Source organism: Vigna angularis, chromosome 3 (genome assembly GCF_016808095.1).
Source record: "Vigna angularis cultivar LongXiaoDou No.4 chromosome 3, ASM1680809v1, whole genome shotgun sequence".
NCBI lineage: Eukaryota > Viridiplantae > Streptophyta > Magnoliopsida > Fabales > Fabaceae > Vigna > Vigna angularis.
In genome coordinates, this window is record NC_068972.1 from 22,233,421 (window position 1) to 22,247,539 (window position 14,119).

General features: G+C 34.9%; 2 protein-coding genes across 2 annotated transcripts; both read left to right on the forward strand.

Annotated features, from left to right (window-relative positions):
• Positions 1-225: 225 nt before the first annotated feature.
• Positions 226-3,261, forward strand: LOC108324624 (aluminum-activated malate transporter 14). The gene is made up of 6 exons (XM_017557568.1): positions 226-505; positions 620-760; positions 961-1,239; positions 2,456-2,568; positions 2,696-2,839; positions 2,923-3,261. Exons 1-6 carry the CDS (start codon positions 226-228, stop codon positions 3,259-3,261), a joined length of 1,296 nt encoding a protein of 431 aa, XP_017413057.1.
• A 6,526-nt stretch (positions 3,262-9,787) lies between these two features.
• LOC128195822 (uncharacterized) lies at positions 9,788-10,780 on the forward strand. Its single transcript, XM_052874510.1, has one exon. The coding sequence runs from the start codon at positions 9,788-9,790 to the stop codon at positions 10,778-10,780; it is 993 nt and encodes a 330-aa protein (XP_052730470.1).
• The last annotated feature ends 3,339 nt before the right edge of the window (positions 10,781-14,119 follow it).

Sequence of the window (14,119 nt, forward strand, 5' to 3'; positions counted from 1 at the left end):
CCTGATGTCTGTGTAATATGGTACACTCATCCGTGTACAAACCGTGTTCCACTGAGGTTCGGTGCATTAGTAATAAAAAAAATTATTAGTGTACTGTTGGCCGTACATGCTCATTTTCTTACTTCAAGGGTACTTGATCCTCCATATCGATCGTTGCATGCTATAAATATGATCGTAGAAGACCCTTCTACTATAGCTGCTGAATAATCAAAAGGAAACAAAACAATGGAATCAACTCATGTAATATCCATTACAAATGGTGAAGACAATGTTGCTCCAAGGAAGAATACTACTAAAACGTTTAAATTTTCACTTCCACCAGTTTCTTCCCTTCTTAGAGAAAACAAAATGAAAGACGCTAAAAAAATTATCCACAGCATCAAAGTTGGAATCTCCCTTGCTTTGATTTCACTTCTGTACCTCTTGGATCCTCTTTACGAGCAAGTTGGAGAAAATGCTATATGGGCTATCATGACTGTGGTCGTCACCTTCGAATTTTCCGCAGGTACTTTTCATCAGTAACACAGATTAAGATATAGGTTCAACTCTTACTACTTATATTGTCATGGCTTTGTAACCTGGTTGAAGCAATATGCATATAAACTAATTTTATATGCAGGAGCTACTCTAGGAAAAGGTTTAAATCGCGGAATGGGAACTATATTAGGAGGTGGACTGGGTTGCATAGCAGCAGTTTTGGCTCAAAATATTGGTGGAGTTGGCAACTCGATTATAATTGGTGCTTCAGTATTTATCTTTGGTAAGTTTCTCATATAAAACCTCTGAACTGTTGGTTTATTCTTTTCGAATTGTTGTTACAGTTTGTGTTTGATAAAAACAATGGTAAAAATGCAGCTGCAATTGCATTTGAAGAAACCTTTCAATATGCTCTTAATAGTGTAGATAGATTTTCCTACTTAAGAGCTGGAGCAATATTTAATTACAAAACTTTAATTTCAGGGACAATTGGAACATATTTTCGACTATTCCCGAGCGTGAAGAAGAGATACGATTATGGAGTGATGATTTTGATTCTGACTTTTAGTTTGATTGTGGTGTCTGGTGTGCGCACTGAAGATCAGAAAGTTTGGGAAATAGCAGTTGAACGGCTTTTAACAATTGTGATGGGTTTCGTTGTGTGCATTTGTGTGAGCTTGTTGATCTTCCCCTTGTGGGCCAGTGATGAACTTCATGATTCCATTGTCTCTAGATTCCAACACATTGCTGATTCATTACAAGGTAGCAGATATATAGTTTCTTCCTTTTTCTATAGTACAGTAGTAAATTTTCTTATTCAACTACAATAAGTCACAGTATTTTAAAAATGTCATATTTGAGAATGTATTTAGCTTTAAAATATACTTTTAAATACTGATATCTAGAAAAAACAATTCTACATAGTATCAACTATAAACTTTTAACGAGATGTTTAAAATATATCGATGACTTTGGAACTACCAGTAAATATTAACAGATCATAAATTGTTCTGTTATGGAATATTTCTGGTATGATAAAAAATAGAATAAAATAAAATAAAAATTTAGAAAGTAAGGTTATTTAGATTAAGCGAAGATAAATAAATAAATAAAATGTTGGTATTTATATTTAATAAAAAACTTTATTTTTTATTTTTTAATATAATTTTTCACTAAATTTATTATTAATATAATAAAAAGTATTTATAATTGATTGAGTCAGAAAAATATAAAAATTATCAAATATTATATACTTAAGCACGGGCAGATCGTCATTGGTTTTGAGCGGTCATGACTAATCTAATTTTTTTTCTCATTCAGAAAATTAATATATAAATAAAAAAAATTATTTTAATTTCAGTATATTTTATATATTTGATATTTTTAAAATTTTTGTATATCTATTTCGATATCTTTAAAATATTTTCTGAAAATGTCATTGTATTTAAGTATATGTTCACTCTTTAACATGCATTTTTTTTTCTTGTGTTTTATGTAAATAAATAAATTCCTTAAAATAATACACCCGTACAAGTTATTTTTCTAGAGTATTATTACTCTAAGTACATATTCGCTTTTAATGCATAAAGTTTGAATACTATATATTCTAGTGGACCACATGTTTAGTTTAATTTTTAGCACTCAAACTTTATTGATAAAAATAACATGAAATTGATAAATTATTTCTTATACAAGCCAATGAGTTGGCTTTTATACAAAACTATTATTCTTTTTTATGTTGGTGGGACCTATAGTCCAAACCCCATAAAATATTCTCTTAAATAAAAGAAGATCCCAATAAATAAAAGTCAGATAAAAAAAGTATTTATTTATTTATTTTCATCATATTATATTATATATTTTATATATCTCTTTGTTTCCATCTACTCTCTTCACCCTAATTATTGATCCAATTTTGGAAATGACATTTACTAGCTAAACTAAGATGAAAGGGTTGTATTTGTATTTCGTAACATAGGGTGCATGGAGGAATATGTCAAATTCGTTAGTCAAAAAGAAAATAAAAAGCCTGGTGCTAGCTTCAGTGTTTGCAAGTCGTTCTTGGACTCCAAATCAAAGGACGAGGTGCTGGTACGTATTACATTACGTATACATTCTGAAGCATTTCATACAAAGTAAAGTAAGATATCTTTTTGAAATTCGGATTCCATGTTCAGTGATACAAGTAAATAATGAAACTACATATCCGGTGTTTCAGGCAAACTTTGCAAAATGGGAACCCTGGCGTGGAAAATTTGGATTTTTCTATCCTTGGGAGAAGTACCTAAAGATTGGAGACGTTCTTCGAGAACTAGCTGCAATAATTCTTGCTTTGGGAGGTTGCCTCCAGGCCTCAGAAACGGTAGGTATTTAGAAATACCTAATCATCAATCCTTAATGTATGAACTAGTTTTGTTATTTGGGTTGAAATGGTTCGTTGGTTAGGCCATGAAAGTGGAACCAGTGAGTCAAAGTGTTCAAATGGAACCATGTGAGGCAATTGGGTCAGGAATTGTGTGGAGTCTGCGAGAACTTGGGGAGAGCATGAAGCAAATGAGCAAGTGTGAGGCTGACATATCAGAAAAGTTGAAGACAATGAGAGGAGAGATAAACTTGGTAATTTCCACGTCGAAAATTGCAGCAATTGATAACATGGATGCACTTGCAGTGGCGAGCTTCGTCTTCTTATTGAAGAAAGTTGTGGAGAAAGTAGAAGAACTTACCAAAGAGGTGGAGCAACTGGGAGACCTAGCTGCTTTTCCTGCTCATTCAACTTTAGTCTAAACGCTATATATATATAATATATAAATATAACGAGATACAAAACGAAATTTTGTTATCTACCTTTATGTATGTTATTTTATTTCCACTGAATTACCAAGAAATAGAGTATTATTTGACTTAATTACTTTCCTCAGATTTAAGCTGGATTTTCTTCAAGTCTACCATTCATAATGAATGTTAAAATCTATAGATTTTAAGATTTTCAAATTTTCTAGATTTTCCGTAGTTCATATTTTAAAACCACCCCTCGAATTTTTGTTAAGTACCAAATGAACAGAGACATGAAACATTAACGTCCAAAATAAAGTTTAAATGGCCGGCAACAAGCAGACAATATTGACTCCGTTTGAATTAAAAAAATTGACTTTTATGCCCTCATATTCAACAATTATATATATTAGAAAAAATCTCCTTAACTAAAAATTAGATTTATCTTCTTAGTTAACTAATTACATTATCTTTGGTTTTTGTTTAAAATCTGAACACTTTAAAAAAAAGACATTACCAACAGTTGTAATCCGTCAAAAACAATCAAAATCCGTCAGTAATAGGAAATTATCGATGGATTAACGACGGTCACATATTTGTCAGTAAATCCTTTGTTGGTAATAAGTATCGATGAACTTTAAAGAGGGTTTAAGTTGATTGCTAGAAGTAACTTAAGAGAGAAAAATAAAATGTAAAGTGGGATACGAGTAAAGAGAATTATGGAGGAGTTGCTCCAGGATTGCCGCAAATGAGAGTAGAATGTTTGGTGTGATATGGGTTGCGTTTGTAAATAAAGAAAGAGAAGTTAGTATTAGGGGAAGGTGTCACAACGTAAAAGAAGTTGAAGATAAAAAGATGAGTGAGGAAGTTAAGTTTTTTACATGGGTTTCTTGAACCTTGTCCAGGTTACATTGTGGGTGTTATCAAAGTAAGAAATAGAAAGGAATTAGATGGAGATGATGAAAGTTGAATTGGTGAAGAATGGGGAGAATGGGGCTATATGCGTGATGTTGATGCAGAGGGTTAGGTTTAACTAGAGTTAAGTGGAGGGAGAGAATGTTGTTGTTTTGTAAAAGGAGAAAGAAAAATGGTTACATGAAGAATGGTGGTTGTTGAAATGAATGGAGTGTCATATGTGATGGAGAAGGAAGGAAGAAAGGAGAGAGGGAATGACATGGAATGGGTGCTGGGAAGTTGAAAGATGAAGAGAAAGAAGAAAGAAAACAAAGGAAGACATAGGAAGCAAGTTTTTGGTTAAAGATAAGGTTGGTCCGTAGGGTGGCCAAATTCCAAACATTATACTCAAACTATGAGAGGCTAACAAGATTATGCAAGATCCAAGCCTGAATTATGCAGTAGCTAGACAATTACCTAGGTCAACTAACACTCATGGATTATGGTTTCTTCAATTTCCTTCCCTCTATAATTGTTGCATCAGTAGTCTTTCTTGCCTGCTAGACACTAGATCAGTCAAACCATCAATGGGTTAGTCCTTTCATTCATAGTTTCCCTTACAGTTGAAGCTAGCTACCATGAATCACACTCATTCTTTTTATTCATATTTACTTCAGAATCTAACTTTTCAAGACTATGCCAGTTACAAAGCATCATTTCAAATGTTCAAGGCCATAATGTGAGCCATAGAATTCTTTCTTTGATACATTAAAACACCATTTAACTTAGCTATATACCGAGAGAGCTACACTGTACACCAAATATAATTTACTCACTTCATTATCATCGCATCAGCAATAAAACAAACATCAAATTATGAACTATTTCTTCTTCTAATCATAAATACCACATTCCATTAACTTTATAGTCCAATCAACATCAATAGCCACTAATAAATCCACAGAATAGTCACTAACAATCGGACAATGGACTAACCGTTATAAGAAGAAGAGGGCAAAAGAAGAGGGCTTAATGGCCCAAGCCTCGCGACGCACGAACCCTACACCGCTCTCAACACACCAGGAAGCCCCTCATCACGGTTGTCGCCTCCTCTACGAAGCCCTCCTAACGTAGCAACAACTACTTTCTCACGCAGCCCCTGCAACCATAGAACGAAGCGCCACCGAAGAATGCCTGTGCGAATGAAACCTTGCCAATTTTGGGGAATGCTAGTGAGGGTTTGATGGCTCGAAAGAAAGGGTCCGTGAATGAAGAAAGGGTTTGATGGTCCTTGAATGAAGAAAGAAAGAGGAAGTTTGGCTCAAAAAATGAAAGTTGGGCGAGGGAAACCCAAGTTTTGGGGTTTAATACTCGAGCATCTTACTGATGGGTAAGTTAATTCACCAAGCCATTATTGACAGCCTAAAGGCCTTCGGTAATATTCCGCCGAAAATTTGACGTTTTCCTGTAATGGAATGAGAAAGAGAAGAATAATTTATGAACATTTCTTTTTCAATCAATCAAAATGTTTCTTAGAGATAAAATTGTTTGAATGACTTGTAGCATGCATTTGATACATCTTTTATATATATATATATATATATATATATATATATATATAAAGTAATAAAATTAGAATTCATATACTAATTTTGTTAATTATTCATAGAATAAGTATTATTTTTAATTAGGTATCATTTTAGACTAAACATTGGATTTCATAAATATAAATGAACAAATGGAAAAATTACTTTTTATAATGATTTTTTATATTAGTTATAATTCATCCACTATAATAAGTGACACGATGATAATATAAATAAGATAACAATTTTGATACTAATTGTAGTTATAATCGATGTAGGAAGTAACAAATCGCATATTTTTGTAATAATGAAGAAACAAATTTATACCGATTTTAGTTATAATTGGTGTAGAAAATATTTTTTATTTTGTTTTATTTCTAAACACAAACATACACAAAGGGTTCTCAAAATGTTCTCCACTAAAATCGTATCTCACTTAACCTCAAGTGAGGGAAAACCTGAAGCAATGAAATCAGAGATGTTCCCTTAACCCACCCAACAAAAAACCCCTGCTTAATGGTGCTGTTGGTGGTTGATGTAAAGTGGAGGAGCTAGGGTACAAGAAGATACGCACACGATTTATCTTCACATAGTGGCGACGACATCATCCTTGTAGTGATTTTAGCTTCCAACTCCAACAAATGGAGAATGGACTCCTTAAGGTTCACTAGTGCGACATTGTCCTAGTTCTGACGTTAATATTGGTGGTAGCAACAACGCAATGAGCAAATGTAACCTTTTGTCAGCGGTGGCTTGAGTGAGACAGCAGAGGTTCGTAGTTCGAGCGAATTGAAGCTAGGGTTCAAAAGGATGGGAAAGGAGGTTGTGCAATAGATAGCAAAAATCATAATCATCATCAGTGAGTCTCGTTGAACATCAATGTAGCCATGGCTAGTGGTGGCTTGGTAAAATAGTGGAGATGCCTCAACTTGTAGGAATTGGGGTTCTTTCAAGTTAGCAAATTAAGTTGTCTTTTAAACTTCCATTTGTTTCTTCTTTTGGTATTTGTGTGTACTTTATACATATGCAGGAATAAGCCCAAAATTGCTAAAAACATTGAAAATATGTGAGGTTTTTACAAAAAGGTACTTAAAATCTTGGTATGAGACTTGTAGAGTTGTTGGGAAAACAGTGAAGATAGAGAAGAGAGAGTTGGAGGTGTTCGAGGATGGGATACAAAATCTAAGGATAACATACTATGTGGGAAATGATTTCTATATCGGTTGTGGACTTAATTGATATAAAATGTAACCCTTTTTGTATTTGGAACCAGTATAAAAATTGGAAACTTTTTATACCGCTTGTATTTATAACCAATATAGAAGTCTTTTTTAACCGATATAAAAAGACTTCCCTACATTAATGGAGGGATTGTCTCAAATTGTAGACACAATGCATTTTTTTTCTAAACACAATCAATGTATTCAATGTATACAAATGAGAAATTTTCAATGCATAGTCTAATGCAATGTTTCATAAGACGTGATGCATTGTTTAAATATAAAAGGTATATATCACGATATAAATTATACATCATTTGAATCCAATTTAGAGATGTTTATTTTAATGAAAATAATGTACGCTTTAGTACAATGTTTTGATAATGTGATTTTGAGTCATAGGCTGGGTTCATTTTCTTTTCCATGTGTAAAAACTCTATAATGACAATAATCTCAAGGAACCCCAAGGAAAGGAGTATAACCCACTTTACTTTCTTCTAAAATCAATACAAGTTTGCTATATTTTCTTCATTTCAATTTACTTTTCCTGCATTCCTTATTGTTCTTGTACTGATTTACAATTCTTTGCATTATTTTACTGTTCTGCATGATTTTACTCGGTTTTTTACTTGCCTTTCTGATAACGGTTTAAAATACCATTATGTGTGATGTAATTTTGATACTAAAAGCACCCTTTTTGACTTAGAAACTTGCTTTGACTCATGCTTTTTAATTAAGTTATGTGAATAAGAGAGTTAAGGTTGAATTTGATGATTTTATGACTAATTCCCTTTGTTTTGATAGAAAATGAGTTAATACAGGAAGCAAAGATGAAGTGCTAAGGGGGAACCGCACGAAGCTTGGGCGCCCTATAGGAAGCTTGAGCGCAGAAAAATTGACGTCCGCCGCTCGGGCGCCCTCCTAGGCCGCCCGTGCGTCGGCCCCCGAAGCCCAGGCGTCCAATTGAAGGCTCAAGCCCTACGAAAATCGACATCCACCGCTCGGGCGCTCTACATGGGGCGCCCGAGCGTCACGCGCTGCAGATCCGATCCAGCTTTTGCTCTGTTTTGACTCTTTTGGACCGGGCCCTGTTTCTACTCCTTTCCAGCTTTATTTAAAAGACCCAGGCGCTCTAGGTTTTGTATCTCTGGCTAGAGAAACACAATAACACACTCTTCCACTCTCTAAAGACGGATCTGGAGGCGGGAGCTTCCTATTCTACTCTTAGGGTTTCACTATCTCATGTTTTTCCATTATTCATATAGTTTCTCCATGTTTATGGGGAACTAAACTCTATTTGTTGTTGGGGAATGATGTAACCTTGTGAACTCTCATGTATTTGAATTGATTCTTAATTTATATGCTTTTGTATTAATTATTAGGAAATTCATCTGTTTCAATGCTTGCTCTATTTAACTCATTTAGTAGCATGATTTATGAATTGCATGAGTGCCGGGAGGTTTCTTACAATTCAGGTTCTTGTTGAATTCTCCCAAGGGTAATAATATTTCTCAAGGATGAGGGTATGAGTACTTGGTCGTCTTAAGCTCTTGATCTTCACACTTAATTTTCTAGGAACACTAGGAATTGCACGAACTAGGAATTAAGGCAGACTTATTGCGCCGAGGGATCGGGTTCTAAGTAATTTAGTGAGTGACGTTAATATTAATGTAAAAAGAAGAATTCTTATATACATGAGAGTAAAGTTGGTGAAATCAAACCCTAACAACACAACCATCTCATTTTATAAACAATATTCGTTCATCTTTGTGTTACTCTACTATTGATCAATTTGCATTAATATTTAATTTTATGTCTCTACATTTGAAACCAACAATCTCATTTTATTTAAGTCTTAATTAATTGAGTTATCTCACACCTGTTTAGTGCCGAGAGTCTTTAGGGATATGTTACTTGGTCTTACCAGTTTATATTACTTGTGCGATTTGGTACACTTGCCGATCCATCAACAAGTTTTTGGTTTCGTTTCTAGAGATCAAAAATATTGTTAACAAATTTTTGGCGCCGTTTCTGGGGACTCATGGTTTAAAGTATTCTATTTGTGTGATTCTTAATTAATTTTGGCCTTACTTTATTTTATTTGATTTTATTTTTGTTTATTTTTGTTTCTTTTACTTTTATTTTTGTGCTAACAATATTTTCTAGGATTTTGTGTCTAAGCTTGCAGAATGCAATTCGGACAAGAAATTAATTATATGGGCACTCAATTCCACCAAAGTAATTTCAACCACTGGTGGGAACCTCACTCAAATATGGGACTAGGTCAATTTGGATAAGCTGTCGGACAACAACAATGACAGCAACAACCCTCTCTATCAGAAAGATGGGCTAAGATGGATGACACCCTTCAATAGTTAATTCAAGTGTTTGATGCTCATCATAAAAGCAATCAAGCAGCATTCAAGAGGATAGAGAAGTAGCTCGGTCACATGATTCAGAAGCTGGATGATATTGGGAATAACATGAAAGCTAACCCCAGAGAAGAATGCAACGCTGTTGTTACTAGAAGTGGAAAAGTTTTAGATGAGAGGTTGAGTTAAAAAGAAAAAGAAGAGAGAGAAAAAAAAAGAAAAAGAGAGAAAAGAAAAAGAAAGGTTCAGTGAAAAAGAAAAAGATAAAAATGAGAGGGAAAAAGAAAAAGAGAGAGAAAAAAAAAGAGAGGAAGAAGATGAGAGAAAGAAAAAAGAATCTTATGAAAAACCCCTTCCTTATCCAAAGAATTATTCTAGGAAGGAAAAAGAAAAACAGTTTGAGCGTTTCATGGAAATCTTCAAGAAATTGGAGATTAATATACCCTTCTCTGAGGCTCTGCAACAAATGCCTTCATATGTTAAATTTTTGAAGGAGTTCCTTACAAAGAAAAGAAAGTACATTGAAGAAGAAACCATTGAAGTTCAAGGAAACTGCAGTGCTATCATACAAAAGCTCTTACCCCCCAAGTATAAAGATCCAAGAAGCTTCAATATTCCTTGCACTATAGGGAATATCTCTGTTGGGAAAGCACTTATTGATCTGGGAGCCAGTATTAATGTCATGTCGCTCTCCATGTTTGAAAAGATTCAAGGGTTGGAACTCAAGCCTACTCGGATGACTCTTCAACTTGTAGACAGATCCTTGAAATATCCTTATGGGGTAGCTGAAGATGTGCTTATGAAGGTAGATAAATTTCTTTTTCCTATGGACTTTGTCATCATGGAGATGGAGGAGGACGTGAATGTACCTCTTATTCTTGGGAGACCTTTCATGAAAACATCAAGAGTTTTGATTGATGTGGAAAATGGAAAATTGAAGGTGAGAATGCAAGATGAAGAAGTAAATTTTGATGTCTTTCAAGCCATGTCTCACCCAAAAGATGATAAGGAATGTTTTCATCTTGATTCTCTTGATGAAATTTGTATAATACAAGAGAACAAAGCAAGTAATACTCTTTCTTTGGAAGAGATGCTAGTCGACACCTGTGAAGAGTTTAATGAAAAAGAAGAGGAACTAATTGATGAATGCATGACTGATTTGGAAGAATTAAAAAAAGTTCCTTTGCAAAATACAGAAGTAAAAGCCAAGGTAAGCAAAATCGAGCTGAAGATGTTACTGCTACACTTGAAATATGTGTTTTTAGAAGAAGGTGGAAACAAACCAGTTATCATCAGCAACTCTCTCTCTCCCAAAGAAGAAGAAAAGTTAGTAGAAATACTCAAAGCCAACAAAGGAGCTATTGGATGGTCAATCTCAGATCTCAAAGGTATAAGTCCAACATATTGCATGCACAAGATATTCATGGAGGATGATTACAAACCAGTTGCTCAACCATAGAGGAGGCTCAATCTAGTGATGAAGGAGGAAGTGAGGAAAGAAGGGCTAAAGTTACTTGAAGCTGGACTTATTTATCCTATTTCTGACAGTGCATGGGTAAGCCTAGTACAAGTGGTACCAAAAACAGGTGGGATGACAGTTATTTATAATGAAAATAATGAGCTCATACCTACAAGGACTGTTACAGGATGGAGGATGTGTATTGACTACAGGAAGTTGAACAATGCTACTAGAAAGGATCACTTTTCTCTTCCGTTTATGGATCATGCTGGAGAGACTGTCAGGTCAGGCTTTTTATTGTTTTCTGGATGGATATTTAGGTTACAATCAAATTGTGGTGGATCTTAAAGACCAGGAGAAGACGGCTTTCACATGCCTATTTGGAGGTTTTGCCTATAGAAAAATGTCGTTTGGGTTATGTAATGCTGCAGCAACTTTTCAGAGATGCATGCAAGCCATCTTCGCAGATTTAATAGAAAAGTGCATTGAGGTCTTCATGGATGATTTTTTAGTATTTGGCAGTTCCTTTCATGAGTGTTTGTCTAACTTGGATGTTGTACTTAAAAGATGCACCCAATCCAACCTCGTTCTAAATTGGGAGAAAATTCACTTTATGGTCACAAAAGGTATTGTTTTGGGGCATAAAATCTCTTCAGGGGAATTGAGGTTGATAAAGCCAAAGTGGAAGTTATTGAAAAACTTCCTCCACCAACCAATGTGAAGGGAATCAGAAGCTTTCTGGGTCATGCTGGTTTTTACAGAAGATTTATCAAAGATTTTTCAAACATTGCCAAACCACTAAGTAACCTCCTTGTCAAGGACGCACCCTTTGTGATGAATGATGAATGCCTTCATGCATTTGATATTTTGAAAAAAAATTGATTTCTGCCCCAATAATTTAGCTCCTGATTGGAACCAAGATTTTGAGCTGATGTGTGGTGCTAGTAATTATGTTATAGGAGCTGTCCTTGGCCAGAGAAGAGAAAAGGTATTTCACACTATTTATCATGCAAGCAAAGTTTTGAATGAAACCCAGTTGAATTATGCCACCACAGAAAAAGAATTTCTTGCTATTGTATATGCCTTGGAGAAATTTAGATCATACCTCATTGGGTCTAAAGTGATTATCTACACAGATCATGCATCTACAAAGTTTTTGCTAACCAAGCCGGATTCCAAGCTGCGATTGATTAGATTGGTGCTTCTACTACAAGAGTTTGATGTGGAAATTCGTGACAAGAAAGGAAGTGAAAAATTAATTGTTGATCACTTATCTCGGTTGGTTAACAGTGAAGTTACAAGCAAGGAAGCAGAAATCTGGGAATCTTTCTCTAATGAAATACTCATGTATATTCAACAAAGGTCGTGGTTTGCTGATATGACTAATTTCAAAGCTGCAGGAGTAATCCCAGATGATCTCAATTGGCATCAAAGAAAAAGAAATTTACATGATGCCAAACAGTTCATTTAGGATGATCCTTACTTGTTCAAAATTGGGGCAGATAACCTTCTAAGGCGCTGTGTGACTAAGGAAAAGGTGGAAGGAATTTTATGGCACTATCATGACTCACCTTATGGGGGGCATTTTAGTGGAGAGAAAATAGCTACAAAAGTGCTCCAGTCAGGATTTTATTGACCTACTCTGTTTAAAGATGCTCACAATCATGCCAGAAACTGTGATAAGTGTCAAAGGACAGGTAATATCTCCAAACGGCATGAGATGCCACTACAAAGCATATAAGTTGAAGTTTTTGATTGTTGGGGCATAGATTTTGTTGGACCTTTTCCACCCTCTTTCAATAATGAGCAAATGGGTGGAGGCCCTGGCCTGTCCCAAGAATGATTCCAAAACTGTCATCAAATTTTTTAAAAGGCAAATTTTCTTCCGGTTTGGAACACCCAGGGTACTCATTAGTGATGAAGGATCTCATTTTTGCAATTTTCAGCTAGCAAGGATACTCAAACATTATAGTGTGAGACACAATGTAGCTACACCGTATCATCCACAAACAAACAGGCAAGCAGAGGTTTCCAACAGGGAGATAAAAAGAATTTTAGAAAAGACAGTGGCTTATCAAGAAAAGATTGGTCTCAAAAGTTGGATGATGCCCTTTGGGCATATAGAACTGTAATGAAGACAACTATTGAATTATCTCCTTTTCAAATGGTTTATGGAAAGGCATGCCACCTTCCGGTGGAGATGAAACATCGGGCTCTGTGGGCTTTAAAATTCTTGAATTATGATTCTTGTGACACTGCAGAAAAAAGGAAAAGGCAAATTGTTGAGCTTGAGGAGATGTGGCTGCACGCCTATGATTCTTCAAAGAATTACAAAGAAAATGTGAAGTTTTATTATGACAAGAAGCTGGTAAAGAAAGTCTTCAATCAGGACAACAGGTATTGATGTTCAATTCACGACTAAAACTTTTCCCTGGAAAGTTGAAGTCCAAGTGGTCTGGTCCATTTATAATCAAGAATGTTCTTCCACATGGAGCAGTTGAGTTAACAGATCCAGCATCTGAAGATCCACAAAGAAGTTAGGTTGCCAGTGGACAACGTCTCAAGCATTATTTGGGTGGTGAGGTGGAACGCCTTTCCACAGTCATGGAGTTGGTTGATCCAGATTGAACCTATTGGGTCAAGCTAGTGACGTTAAAGAAGCTCTTACTAGGAGGCAACCCAGCTTTCCAAAATTTTCCCTTTCTTTTATTTTATTATTTTATTTTGTTTATTGTTGAACTCTTTTTATATTCCTGTTTTTATTGTTTTTCTATAGTATAGGAATGATGTACTTTGCTCTATCTTATTCCAGTGGTTTAGTTCTTCTAATGTTGTGTTTTGATGAGTGTTACTTTTTTATGCTCATTTTTTGGATTGAGGTTGAGATGATGCATGATGTGAAAATACACAGGTGGTTGCTTCTAACATGTGAAACAGGTGCTTGAGGTAAAACTTGATTGAGATACTAAGCATGATGTTTTTCTGATCTCTGGAACTTGAGAGTTTACCTGTGTGAGTTTTGGGCTTCAGAGTTGTTGTAAATAATTGCTATTACTTTGAAAGCATAAAAGATTTTGCCCAAATTTTTTGTGATTGAACTACTTGCTTGCAGGTTTCATATGATCAAGGTCATCTCTTGTTTTCCCTTATTCTTTTATCCTTCATAAATTTTTCCACTAAAAAGAAAACCAATTGTTCTACCTTTTGAACCTTGAGCCTTATGCATGTTTTGAAAACCCTATTTTAAATTCTTTACCTTGAGTTGAGTTGAGAATATTTGTGAGGTATTGAAAAAGGTTCAAGTTTGGGGTTGCTGGTATGCAACCCCACTTTTCTAAG